This window comes from Drosophila albomicans, chromosome 2R (assembly GCF_009650485.2).
Source record: "Drosophila albomicans strain 15112-1751.03 chromosome 2R, ASM965048v2, whole genome shotgun sequence".
NCBI lineage: Eukaryota > Metazoa > Arthropoda > Insecta > Diptera > Drosophilidae > Drosophila > Drosophila albomicans.
The window spans coordinates 27,895,922-27,910,065 of record NC_047631.2 but is presented as its reverse complement, the minus strand read 5'-3'; the positions used below and the strand labels follow the sequence as shown (position 1 = coordinate 27,910,065).

Sequence of the window (14,144 nt, the reverse complement as noted above, 5' to 3'; positions counted from 1 at the left end):
TATGCGTCACGCAATGTGCTCCAATTAATTTATGCAAATTGTATATTAGTTTAGCGCACAAAAACTTTAATTAAAATTTTGTGTTTATGGTCAGGCAAATGTCAAGAGCCGTTTAAATAACAACATACTTATTTTACCATTTTTTTTTGCGTATTGATTTTACTCGACCCCAATTGCTGTTAAATATTTACAATTAAATTCATAACGTTAACGTTCTCTCTCCCTCAATGTCAGCTGTGTTTCGAATTTCATATTTTACTATGCCGCTTTTATTTTGATTTTCTTTTTCGTGAACTTAATCCGCATCAATCAATCATTTTTAAATGTTCCACCGTTTTCACACATTGTTTGTTATCGATCATGTTTCATGTGTTATGCATACGAAATCTGTGCGCTTTCGATATATCTTTGAAGCCCATGTGCATATATTGTAATGGATTTAATAAAAAAAGTCGCTCTTTTTTTTAAAGTTGTTTTGTTGTAGTATACTCTATTTTATTTAGTTTTACAGTTGAATAAATAAATTATTTAATTTTTAATTGTTGGAAATTGCAATATTAAGTGTTGGGAATTGCATAGCAAAGGCTCCAATATTTATAATATATAGCCACATTTGTAGCTGATGTCGACTTAAAAGTTAAGAGAATCGGTTTTATGCGCATTCCTCTGAAATTAGTCAGTTTTGTGAGCTGACAGTGAGGGACAGCAATAAAGGAGAACATAGAAAACTAAAGTACCAAAATGTTGAATTATTGACTTTGCTTTTTTGGTGTAATACTTAAAACTTCCTGTTTAAATAATAAAAAATTATTTTATGAATTTTAAATATATGTTGCTGTCTGGTGTAATGTTTCTTGTACTTATTTTATATATATATATTTGTAGTGAAATATATAAGTTATTTTATGTTGTATTTATTATATTTAATTTTAATATTTTATATTTTAATATTTGAAAATTTTTTTAATTATGATTAATTACAAGTGCAATGAAGTACAATCGACATTTCTTTCAATAAGAAGCATTGGAAGTGTTTTGATGCAGCCCTTAGTTTTGGAGTCCCTGGACTGTGTAACAAAGACGACACTATAAGCTGAAAGAGCAGTTTAGCAGTCTGTTGCACATAAGTTCAAGGCAAATCTGTGTGCTTCATAATTATGGTCTCCCATCAATATGTAAAAAAATCTCACAAAGAAAATTAAAAAATATATTGTGTTTGTATAAATGTTGATTACATTATTGTCATGCAACAATGAAACAAAGAGATTTGAAAAATATATTGTTTTTTTATTTAGTGTAAAATCTTCTATAAAAATGTTGATCACATTGTTATAGATTCTTGTAAATTTCGCCATTTTTCTTATGTCGAATGTATTAATGCTTTCTCAAATATGGCGATACATTTGCGTCCATTGATGACAAAAACCTCCATCAAATGAAACACAGCCCGTGGCATGGATACGTTGCCAGGCTCACTCAGTGTTTCGTTTGTGGCAGCAACAACAGCATCAGCACTTGCAACAGGAATTTCCTGTCGACGAATCGGTGAAATTATCGCCACTTGAGTTGGAATCATAATGTTATCTACTTTCACAGCAGGCAATTCATTCTTCTTTTCCTTCTGTTTCTTCATCTCATTCTTCTTGTCCTTCCTCAGTTGGTAGCATTTCTATAAACAGCAAATTCAATTATTTACACAATTGTAGCTAAGATTTTTGTGTAGCTTACTGGACACAAATAAATGTTCTTTTGAGTGGCCGGATCTCTAACAATTTTACGAGTTCTGATTTGACATTGCGAGCACTTTGAGAATTTCGCCATTGCACGTGTGTTCTATCCGCAAAATGAAGAATAAAAGAATGAGGGCAACGAGGAGTGTTGATTAAGTTGCGTTTGAAAACTTTGACAATAGTCGTTGTCAGTTGTTCCAGTGTTGCAAAGTTTTTGATCGAATCGATTGTTTTTCGATTTCAACGCATTTTGATGGTCGTCTTCGTTACCTGTGCCAAATTGGCCAACTTTCTAAGTGCTGCTTGCATATTTGCATTTATCAAACGAGTTGCATGCACTCAAACTTGTATTATTGTTGCTCCTTCCCCCCAAAAAAAAAGATTGCTTGGCAACATCCAGTGATGGCCTGTGTAATGACCTTTGATGTCAGCTGGCTCCAAGCTCCTGGCTGCTGGCTGCCGTTGATGTTGCTGGTTTAGTCAGGGCTCGTATTCGCATTAACGCCATTAGGCCAATTTGGCAGTTTGCCCTGTGACAGAATGCACACAAACAAGAAAAGCCAAAAAAAAAAAAACGTAAAAACGTAAAAAAAAGAAAAGAACTTTTGCAAAGGTAACAAGAGGCGCGGTGCAAATGGAAGTCAAACTTCAGTCAACGAGTTGCGACCTTCATAGCTTTCCCCTTCCCCTCTCATGTTACACACACACATATCAATGCAAGTTCAAATAAAAGTCAAGTGAGGAAAACAAGAAGATGTAAACAAAAAAGACAGCAGCAGCAGTTAAAAAAAGAAAAATAGAAATTGTCTGCAGCTGCCACAGTCGCACTTGTTTCTTGTTTGTTTCCATGGCTGCAAACATTTCTCTTCGTTAACCCAAGTTGGCTTTAATTACGATCCCAACAAGCTAGCTCGCAACTGTGTCCTGCCATTTAACGGACATTTTTGCATTGTTTCCACTGGCCATGGCTGTTGCTACTGCTGCTACTGCTGCTGTTGCATGCCTCAATTTATGTTCATTTGAAAGCCCCTTTTACTGTCAACCCATTCTTTGCTTTTAAGCTGTCTCCCTTTTTCCCATTTTCCCTCTTTCCTTTCTCCCATCGAATCGAACGTCAGCAGCTGTAAAGCTACAAAAGATGCACTTGGGTCTCCCTGCTGGGTTTGGTTATTTATTACCTGCCAAACTCGATGAATTGACACGGTTAGAAATTGTTCAATTTTTGTTCAATTTTTGCATTTTTATCCCAGCTTAAAAAACATTCACAAAACATTTGTGCTGCGATTAAAACAAATAAGCTCAGACTTCAAAGAGATTCCACACACATGTTTCAGTTTTTGAAACGACTTTATAATAAAGTAGAAAGGGAAAATATTTCCAATTACAAAAGGTTTATTATTGATCTGCGTTAACATGAGACAATATAACCACCTCCTATCTGTGTATAAAGAAAAAATTACATTCTAAAAACTGGAATACAACTTTTCGATATCAAAAAAATACTTTAGGAATACTGAATTAAAAAATTCGATGAATCTATAGATTTCTGAGAATATAAAAGATAGAGATTTAGATAAAATAAATTCAGTGATAAAACTCGCATATTATTATTTACAATTTTTAAGTTCCTTTTCAAAAAATAAGAAGTTTATTTTAAAACATTGTTTTAAATTTAGGTTTAAATTTAAATTAAATAACAAGGCAAAAATCGGATACAGTTTCACAACCTTAAATTCTTTAGTGGAAAATGTGACCTTTTGTGGTTCTTTACATAATTCTATAGTATATTTTAAAAGTCGCCAGTATATAATTATACAATTTAATACCAAAAACAGTTTTTGTTTAAATGATATGTATGAAAAAATTGTTAGAAGGTATCTCAAAGTCGATGAAACTCGGCTTTATCTGTCTCACTTGTTTCAGCTTACATTTTACAGAATATACAGATGAAAAGTAAACAAAACGTAAAGTTTATCTCTGAAAGTGCTGTTGCAGTTTAAATGAATTTGATATCTGTATGGCCACATCAAATTTATCGTAGTGCCTGACACAATTTGCTATAAATTATTTACCTCACCTGCTGCACACAAAGATTGTAGCTTTAATTTATTTGCTGGAATTGAGTTGTAGACTTTTTGTGTTTAAATAAAGTTAATTAAAATGTAACTTTAAAGCCTTCGTTGACTGAGAAGTACTTCTGTTTTGTAATCCAGCAAATGGATCAGCGACAATCGATCGTGTTATCGATCGGTACTATCGGTGCACAGTCGCGCCATCTATGTCTCATTTCCCACTTCCCCTTTACACATTCATCGTTTTCGTTCGTTGGCCTGACGTCAGTTGGTCAAATTGAATGTAATGGACGGGACAAAGCATTTGATTTATTAGTTTTGTCATTAAACAAATTGTCGAACAATGACATGTTCGATGTATGTAGACTCTCGCATGCATTGTATCAACTCATACCCTTTTATTGTAGCTACCAGCACTTATTTATGTAGATTGATATTTATTTGTGATAAACACAGCCATTGACGCAAGTTTGAATAAACATTTTCATTACCAAAATGTACACGAGTCCCCAAGGACATCAACAGGCTGTGCTTCAGTGCGTTGTCCGTTGTCGGTTGTTTGGTTGCAAATGCAATCACTTTGCTTCAATTGGTTTTCAACCCAGATCCTGCACCCTGTAAAATTTATTGCCATAGCTCGATATGACAACTGCAGCGACTGATTGTTTTTTTTTTTTTGTATAAAACATGGCCAAATGTCAATTGGCGACAATAAATCAATCGAAATGATAGAAAAAATTGTCGAAAATTCGAAATAAATAAAACAATATTTAGTTGAAATCCGTAATATATTCGCTGTGAATGGATCGCAACCCGTCTGGCGGAATTTCAAAAAGTTTTTCGCATTTGCAGTCTTTCAGTTCCCAGTAATTTTCTTCCGTTTTAAAGGGTAACCTGCAGACTGTGCGCTTATTTGTCATTATGAGTGATGTTTGAAAGTTCTCGCGCATATTCTGAAAGAGATCAACTTTCTTTTTACGTCGTCGCATCTGGTCCTCGAGAAATCGTCGAAATGTTTGATCCATATCGTCGTAGTATTTTTTGTCCTGCGCCATTTCGACGAGAATCGCATTCACATTGTCCATTGTTATGTGCAAATCCTCCACGTTCCGTTGACTGGTCCAAATGGCGACGCATCGTTCGCATAGACCGAACACAAAGTTTGCAACTATTTTCGGGCACATTTCGCACTTCATTGTTGGATAAAATTTGTCACTGCCGCTTGACAACATGCTCTCTTCTCTCTTTCTCTCTATTGAATTTTCGTCGTGATATGACAGAAAATACAGTCAACAACTTTGTCAACAGCTGTGTGTTTGTGTGTGTGTGTGTCAAAGTGTTTGTGTGTGCACGTATCAATGTGATTGACAAGAGTTTCCACGTGGAAGTTTTCTATGCGTTCAGCATCAAAACTTCAACTCTAATTCTTAGCTGAATTTCGGATTTTCTTTAATTTGAAAAGTAAAGTAGTCAAAAACAAATTTGTTTAATTTATAGAGGATGCATAATTTTTGCTAATTGAAATTTTATGCGAAGTTGTACTTAACATACGATTTTAATTATTTCTATTATCATTTATTATTTTAATTAATAAACACTTTAATCTGTTCAGTCACATTTTCCTTTAGAATTATTTTTATAGAACCTCAATAAGAATATCTTTTAATTTGCTAAACGATTCCAGCACAGAGTTGTCTAGCTTAGAGTTATCGAGCTGTCAAAATCTGATAGATAATTACCTGACAAACTACATAGCAAATGTAACGAACTTTTAAAAAAAAATATATAGTCAAAATTTATAACCATAGGGGCAATACAAAATAGAAAATTTGGCTTTATGTATTAACCCCTTTCGTTTTGAGAATCAATTTTGTTATTACAGCCTTGACCACTTCGGCTGACAAATTCAAATGAATTTACTATTTTTTAATGAAAAGTTTTTTTTAGTTATATGCTTCATATTTAAATGATTTAAATGCAATAAACAGCATCTAAGACATTCAACAAAAGAACTAAATATAGATAATGAAATATGAAAAAGAAAAAACTCGTTCTTATTAATTATTACAACAGAATTCAAAATAGTTATACATATGTCAGAATATCTCTAATAATAAAATGATTGAAAAGAAATAAATAAATACTAATACATTTAAATTAAAACATAATTCTATAATATTGCGTTTATCTGCTCTTGATAACTCATTTATTTCCTCAAAAATGTATTTATTTATAACTGAAAATAGTAATCAAATCTGTCATGCTAGGTTAAAAAAACAGTCATAATAAAGTGATAGACATTAAGCTTTGGCCTGTAGCTATGCGAATGACTGTAATTAAATAAACACAGAATTGAATTTCAATCATATTTCTAAAACATTTTTTTGTCTGCGCTTGCTAACTCATTTAATTCATTTTTTTTTTGTTGGTTGCAACCGTTTTAATCACACACGCGCTTCACATTATGATGTCATTAAAATAAATAGAAATCTCATATTGATTGACATTCATAATTATTATTATGCATGTCAAAGTGTACGCAGCTGCAACAAGTAATTAACTAGCTCAAATATTTGCACTCACAACTATTTATATTATCTTTTCATTCCACAATGTGAAATGCAATGAGGTAATTTCGCATTAACATAATAATATAATTTATGCAGAATTTAATGGTAAATGAAATTTGAATTTGAATAGCATTTTTTTTGGAGTAAATAAATAAAAGAGTCTCAGTTGGCTTTAAGTATTAGCCATTTTGGTCTTGAGAATCAATTTTATTATTAAAGCCTTGGCTACTTTGGCATGCCAAACCGTGTATGTGTGTGTGTGTGTGTGGGGCTCTTTGCGTTTCCAACAAAATTCGTTTAATTTCTTAAATTGAAATTATGGTAATTTCCTGTAGTCATGCAAACCTTTAGCGCCGCATTTCGTGTGTCTGATCAGAGGGACGAGGCGAGGCGAAAAAACATAGAGAATGAGCGTGTTTGTATGTATGTATTGGATGGCAGCTAACCAAGAGTCAAGTTCATAAATTTAAAGCGAAATAAGCGAGAAGTGCTGAAGAGAAGTGGCGTTCGTTGGCCACGTTTTTGGGGTATAGTTTTCTTAGCTCCTTCTTCACTCGAGTTTGACAGCCGATGAATGGTTTGTGGTGGAGACTCTTGGGTTTGGGGTTGGGGGCAACGTCATTGAAGTGCCGCCGTTTTCAAGGCTGACTCAAGCACAAAAAACTAATCGATATTAACTGGCTAACCAATTCATTTGCGGGGAGCCATTTTATTTACAATGGAATTATTCAACTGTTGATTTATGATTTACATGCGCAATTAAAGCGCGCACAACACAACACAACACAAAGCCGACAAAAATGACACATTATTGTGCTCAATTGACGTGTATCTCTGGCCCCCCACAAATAATCGTGGGAATTGTGCCACACACACACTCTCACACACACACACTCACACAGAGGCTGCTGTGAGAACAAACACCAAAATGCCAAACACCAAAATGCCAAACGCCGCCAATGGCAATAGCATTGGCAACTTGTTAAGCTTGTTGTTCTCTCAATTGCGCCCTTTAGTGGCGTTTCACTCGAATCAGCTCACCTTGCCTCCATCTCCATTTCTACCTCCACCTCTTCCCCCTCTCCAGTGCCCCTCTGGATACCCGTTTGCCATTTGCATGGCTTGGCCGGAAAAGCGTTTGGACAAGTGGGTTGGGCTTCGGTTTTTCGTTTACCTGTTGAGATGTGTAGCCAGCCACCTTCCACCTTCCACCCTCCACCTGGGGGGCAGTTTTCGATTTGTACAAGCAGCAGGTAGCTTCGCAGTCATGTTGAGCATGATTTGCACGATTACTGGCTCTGACTCTTCCAAAACAAAAAAAGGGGACGTTGTTCTCAGTATTACTCTGCAATCAAAAAAAGTAAAGGCAAAACACAAAAGCTGGAGCAAGAGATGAGTGTTTGCAACAGCTCAGAAATGTTTATTAAACCGCAAAATTGCAGCAACGCAAAATGCAAAAAATACTCAGAATATTTCAGTCCGAGTTTCAAGTTGCAGTTAAGTTAACTGTGGGCACAACTGGAATGCCAATTACACAAGTATTGAAGAGTTATTTAAGCGTTAGATTTGAGCTTTAATTTATTAAGTATACGCATAGTAATAATGCTTCAGTTTGAGCAGCAGATGTAATTTTAACAATTTAAATTTTAACTCTAATCCCCGGCGGATATTTTGCTTCATTATAAAGTGCGTTTGGTCGTAAATCGGGACACTGATTTCAATCTTTGGACACACACGCTGCGAGCCTGATAAAATTAGGGTCTTTGGCTAATCGAAGTAGTTAAAATTTTGGTTCATAGTTATGGCATATTTGGGCCAAATTCCGAAAACATCCTGAGCTTCCTCAACTGCCGCACTAACCATAACCGCACTATCTACTGAAGCAAACTTGCTTTTCGATTTGAATTGGAGGGAGGGGAGAGACATGCCAAAGTAAACAACTTTGGCGTTTTGGGAGCACAAAAACCTCAGCTATCACTTGTACACGAAAAGGGGGGGCGAGGACTATGCATGGCCCATAAACTAGTTTGGTTTGAAGGGGGCAGGTGGCAAGCTGCGTGCGTGTGTGTGTGCCTCGCATTGCAGCTCAACTGTAAACATCATCATTGACGCTGGCAGCCTGAATGGCGAGGAGAAGAACCGGAACTGACTGGGATGACTGCCTACTACATACGAATATATCTCTAGTGGATGAGGATGGGAGGTCGACTGTGTCTATTTCCATGCGTTGCCTTCTGATGGCAGCAGCAACACACACACACACACACACTCACACACATCGCCGATGGATGCCTTTGATTTCATTTCACTTCATTTCATTTTGTTGTCGAGGGAGCGCAAAACCCGCGACTGTGTCGCTCCTTTGTGGCAAAACTCATATATGGGTTGCCATCCTCAACATCAGCATCTAACGGAATCAACGGCCCGGAATTGCGGATGACGATGATGTTGCTGCCGCTGTTTCTGTTGCTGGTGTGTTACTTAAGTGTACGCCATTTTGTTACATAGAAAATTCATAGGATTTCTGTAATTCACTTCGTGGTATAGCTGCTAATGCTATTGTTGTTACTACATAACACATATAACATATATCTATCTGCTCACGCTTGATTTTATTTGCTTTTCGCCTGTACATAGCGAATGACACTGGCTGAAAGACGACACAACACAAAGCCAATAATCCCCCCCGCCCGATATGAAATGCAGCCATCAACTGTGTTCTGCAACACAAAATTACGATTTTCTCTGGCCATAATTAATCTTCTTAGCCGCATTGTGTTTGCCCCAAAAATTAGGGTCACTGAAGAGGGTTTCCTTTGGTCTACTCTGAAATATTCCCATTCAATACAAATGAAACTCTTTCAATGCATTTTTTTCTGTCAATAATATTTCTCGTTTATTTTTCAATATGCGCCTAGTTCTATTATTATTTTTATGTATTTCGATTATTTCTCTCATCAATTATATATAAATAAATTTTTTATTGTTCATTGTGTTTTTTTTTTGTGTTTGTGTCATTTCAATGCTTGCCATTTTGTTTTCCATTGTTGTTGTTTATTCATTTCATCATTTTTGTGTTTGTTTTGTTTCTTCTATTGTTTATTGTTGAATTTATTTTTATACGCTTCAATGTATTCTTATTTTTTATGTATTTTTTTTTAGTTTGTCGTTTTGCCGTATTCAAATTGCTTGTAAACTAAATTCCTATCAAATTTGTTATTAAACCATAGTCTCATCAAAGCCAATTTGGTAAAAAAAGTGTGTGTGCAATTGTGTATCAATTTGTTACTATTATTTAGTTATTTATACTTCGATTTTTGTTGTTGCATATGTACGAGTACTAAATGTATGTATAGTATGTTTCGTATGCATCTTTATGTATTTATGTAACAACGAAATAATTAACGAGCATGTTCAACATGAAGCGTGTGTATAAAATGGATATTATGTTGTATGTATTTTCATTTCATTTTTTTTGTTTTTTGTAATTCAACTGCTGCTGAGGCATAATTTTATTAACTATGCGCTGCTTTCTTAGTACACAATGTTTATTTGCTTGTATTTTTTTGCCTTTCCGTTTCCGCATGATTTTTGTTTCGATAAGCTTAACTATCAAAATTATATATATTCGGCTCAACTTATTTACAGTATTTTTTGTCCATTTTCCATTTTGCTTTTAGATTTGCTTTCAGTATTATTGTTTGTCTCTTAACTATGAACATTTTGATATTATCATTATATCATATAGCGTGTTTTTCTGCTTTCCGTTTATTATATTTATTTATATTTTTATTATTTCACCAGCTTAACATTCACATACGTATATCTACAATTAATATAAAAACTATGCAATTGCCAAATGCCAACCGTTATCCTGTTCTGCGCCAATCTAAACACTAAATGTTAACATTCAATATCCCATCATTCAATTACCATTATCGTCATTGTCCTCATCTAGTACAGGGCGCAGAAGTTCTATGAGCGGTAGTATGTGAAATGCCTATTAAAATAAAATACGAAAAAACTACAAAGCAATCGAAAATGATAATTTAAATCGTTTTGCTAAAACATATTTTGTTCTAAGTATTCTTTTATTTGCTTGTTATTTTAGTTTTTTTTTTTTTAGAAATTATATTGTCAAGCACATCCGTTTCCTTGAGGCAAACATTTTGCCCAGTTTTCCTGTTACATTCAAAAAATAAATCATAAAATATATAAGAAAAAATTTCTGTGTGTGCGAAGCAATTGCGAAATTGAGAATTTAAATGCTGCTTGAGTCCCAATGACAATTGCTGAAAGGGGGATTCCAATTTGTCAACATGAATGAGAAGAGCTTTCTGAAAGCACATTGAAGCTTCAAGTGAGATTAGACGCATTATGTGGATGCGACATTAATCCCATTGAATCCTTTAGAATTTGTAATTCGATAAATATCAAATAATCATCGAGAGAATAAAAACGGAATGCATAAAATTAGCTTGGTTTTTTTTTTTCTTTTGGTTTAGATAATTTATCATTTACTCATTATAATTAATATTGAAGCGAGAGACTGTGAATTGAATTGCTTTTGGTTTGATTGATTTAATTCAAATATGTATGTTTTAAAATTTTTGTTGTTCAACAATGCAACAATTATAATACAATTATACATAAGTATTATTAATGTGATCACAGTCAAAAACAATAATTAACTATGTCTGAAAACATTTAACTATACATACATACATATATTATTATGTGTTTAAGTTTTCTGTTTTATATATACAAAAGGTTTATTTGCCGATTAAAGACTGCTTGCTTGCTTGATTGAACAAAATTGGTATGGAGCATAAACAATATATTTGATCTTAGGCTTACAATTAAATTTAATTATGCTTTTTGCCATTCATTATTTAATTTAAATAATTATTTATTTAGCAAATTCATTACATCTTCATTTTTGGGGGCACTTTGTGAGGGCTCATTAGCTCTGGACTTCGATTGAAGCTGAGACTATGGCTATTGTTAGAGTCTATATACTCAGCTAGTTGACGTCCTGAAATGTCCAAATCAAAAATTCAAAACTCCCTACTGACTGTGAGTATGTGTGTGTGTGTGTGTGGATGCATTTTAATTGTATGCAGCAGCAGAAATAAACGAAGCGTGAAAATGTAATTGGAAATCAAATGTGAAATTACGAAATGAAAAACAGTTGATTGGATTACGAGAAAATTTGGTTTGCTATTTTGTTTTTGTTTTTCCTTTTTTTTTAGTTTTTCTAAATTTTAGCTAAGGGTTTGCATTCATTTTGGTTTTGTGTGTGAGTGTTTTTTCGGTTTTTGTTTTTGTTTTTTATATTACGAACGCATTACAAACTTATTGATAAACTATGCAAAATTGTACATCTAATGTTAAATTTTTTTGTTTTCTCATTATTTTTGTTATTTATTCTTTTCAGCAGTACAAAAATTATTCATTGCATTTATTATTACTCACAAATATTGTTGTTTGTTTTGGTTGTTTGTTGTTTGTTCTTTGTGTTTTTTTTTTGTTTTGTTTTGTTGTGTTTGTCGTTTGTCATATTTGTCATTTAAATTTACATAACTAAATTTACATATTCGATACACATTGCAAACACATTTCTCTCATTATATAATATACACTTACTACATATTAAATTTGTTGCAGATACAAACACAATTCTTATGCTCTTCCCCTTCCATCCCCAATTCATCGCGGTTATACGAAAATATGCGATGTTGCATTGCCATATATAATCATATATATTTATATATATATATATATATTGAATACCCTAATACTTACAACTAGTTTCCATTTGTTTTCGGTTTTTGTTTTTTGTTTTTGTGTTGCTTTTTGTTGAAGCAATTTGGAGGCCGCCAATTTGCCGGCCAGGTTTAAAAATCATTTACGCTAAAAAGTAACTAAATGTAATCAATCTTAGGAATTATTCAGTTGGATCAATTATTATTATTATTTTTTGTTTTCTTTTTCTCTTTTCTTTCATTCATTTTGTTGCTTCACTTCCATTGTATATGTTTTGTGTAGGTGTATGTGTGTGTCTGTGTGTTTGTGTTTGTGTAGTAGTGTTAGTGTATGTGTTAATTGGTAGTTTCTGTTTAAAACTTCTCAGTGTTGCGTCCAGTGCGTAGTTATCGACGACCTTGGCCTTGGCCCTGGGATTGTTCGCTTGTTTTTTCTTTTTTTTTGTTATTTTTGGGCGCCTGAGGAGTTGTTGTTTGGCCTCCATTGTAGCCAAAAGTTGTTTGGGTTTTAAGGTTTTTGTTTCAGAATTCAGTTTGCTAGACTTGATTGACACTATGATGGAAGAACAAATAGATTATCCGTAGTTAGTTCCGCAGTGGTGATTAGCTTCTGCTAGAAATCGCTACTCGTCGATGGATTCCCTAAATTGCTCTCCACAGTGTCATCTTTGTGTCAGAGCGGCGGCTTATAGACTTCAATAGCAGGCGTGAGCATGTCCACGCGCGTTGATATCGAAGTGTCACTGCAAATGAAAGACAACAAAAATGATGTTCATTAATTAAACTGCAAGAGAAATGCAATAAATATGAATAAATGCAAATAAGTGTCACAAATTAATTTTGTAGTTTTTTAATATAACAATTATTTATGCTGCATAAGTGATTGATAAAGTGTTATCAGATAATTTAAACACGGAGAAGATAAACCTATTAATATAAAAACACAGCATACTTTTCAGCGCTGCATGAAGTTTCACACGTTTTTGTGTTTTACGTTTTTATGTAATATTCTTTATGATCTTTTGGGGAATGAATATAAAGATAAGTGTCACAAATTAATCTTTTTTCTATAAATGTAGCTATTAAAAATGATTGATAAAGTGCAATCAGACAATTTAAGCTGGAGGAAGATAAACCAATTAATTTTAAAGAAAATCATAGCATACTTTTGAGCGCCACAAGAATACTTCCCACATTTTGTGTTTTACGCCATTATTTAATATGTTTTATGATCTTATGGGAATTAAATATATAGATAAACCTCACAAATTAATGTTTTTGTTTTTTTAAATATGTCAATCAAAAATTATTGATAAAGTGTAAGCAGATAATTTAAACGAAAGGAAGATAAACCAATTAATATAAAAAACATAGCATACTTTTCAGCGCCAAGTGATTTTTTCCTACTCTTTGTGTTTTATACCTGAAAGTATGCTTCACTTTCGTGAATATCCTTTACGAACTTGGAATTGATTTACTTTTGCTTCCTCCAATTAAAATATCTTTTGAATTGAGCAATTCAATCGAATTCAATCGAAATATTATTTTTCATCTATTTTGCATTTCATTCATACATTTTACCTACAACTCAACTCATCTCCAACAAGAAAAGAAAAAAACAGAAAATGAAAACTGCGAGCGTTTTTTTGTTTTGTGTGTAACAGCAATTCATGGACGAACTCGGCACAAATGTTCCCGGAAATCTCATTGAGTTCGTGAATCGTGAATCGGCCACAGAGTGCTGAGCGGAAATGATTGAATTATGCTAAAAGTTTGTCGAAACAAAATTTCAATAACTTTGTTTTCAATCGCAAAGTTCGGCGGCGTGTGGAAAGTTGTGAAACACATCAAAAGACTGTCGACTGTTTAATATTATGCCATTGAGTGCGGCAGCTAAAAGTGCATAAAATGGAAATGGAAAGCAGTCGAACAAGTCGAACCAAAAAAAACGGAGAAAAAAAACCTCAAGTTTATCGTGCCAGCTGCAGCCAAGTTGAAAGATGTGAT

General features: G+C 33.7%; 3 protein-coding genes across 3 annotated transcripts in view; all 3 read right to left on the bottom strand.

Moving 5' to 3' along the window:
• Positions 1 to 1,266: 1,266 nt before the first annotated feature.
• Positions 1,267 to 1,914, bottom strand: LOC117574969 (uncharacterized). The gene is made up of 2 exons (XM_034259033.2): positions 1,729 to 1,914; positions 1,267 to 1,669 (listed from the first exon to the last, which is right to left on the bottom strand). The coding sequence occupies exons 1-2, from the start codon at positions 1,819 to 1,821 to the stop codon at positions 1,361 to 1,363; spliced, it is 402 nt and encodes a 133-aa protein (XP_034114924.1). The 5' UTR covers positions 1,822 to 1,914; the 3' UTR covers positions 1,267 to 1,360.
• A 2,657-nt stretch (positions 1,915 to 4,571) lies between these two features.
• Positions 4,572 to 5,049, bottom strand: LOC117574896 (uncharacterized). Its single transcript, XM_034258933.2, has one exon. It carries the CDS (start codon positions 5,032 to 5,034, stop codon positions 4,573 to 4,575), a length of 462 nt encoding a protein of 153 aa, XP_034114824.1. The 5' UTR covers positions 5,035 to 5,049; the 3' UTR covers position 4,572.
• Positions 5,050 to 9,253: 4,204 nt separating this feature from the next.
• The window catches only part of LOC117575730 (protein tipE), a 38,578-nt gene continuing 33,687 nt past the window's right edge, over positions 9,254 to 14,144 (bottom strand). Inside the window, exon 3 of the mRNA XM_034260074.2 lies at positions 9,254 to 12,880. Coding sequence (XP_034115965.2) covers positions 12,811 to 12,880 — 70 coding nt within the window. The 3' untranslated portion in view covers positions 9,254 to 12,810. The remainder of the gene's footprint in view (positions 12,881 to 14,144) is intronic.

Bases quoted from the DNA above. Each gene is read 5' to 3' on its own strand.
- LOC117574896 (XM_034258933.2), bottom strand. From the start codon at position 5,034: ATGTTGTCAAGCGGCAGTGACAAATTTTATCCAACAATGAAGTGCGAA.
- LOC117574969 (XM_034259033.2), bottom strand. From the start codon at position 1,821: ATGGCGAAATTCTCAAAGTGCTCGCAATGTCAAATCAGAACTCGTAAA. The intron at 1,670-1,728 runs GTAAGCTACACA...TGCTGTTTATAG, and splicing joins AGAACATTTATTTGTGTCCA to AAATGCTACCAACTGAGGAA.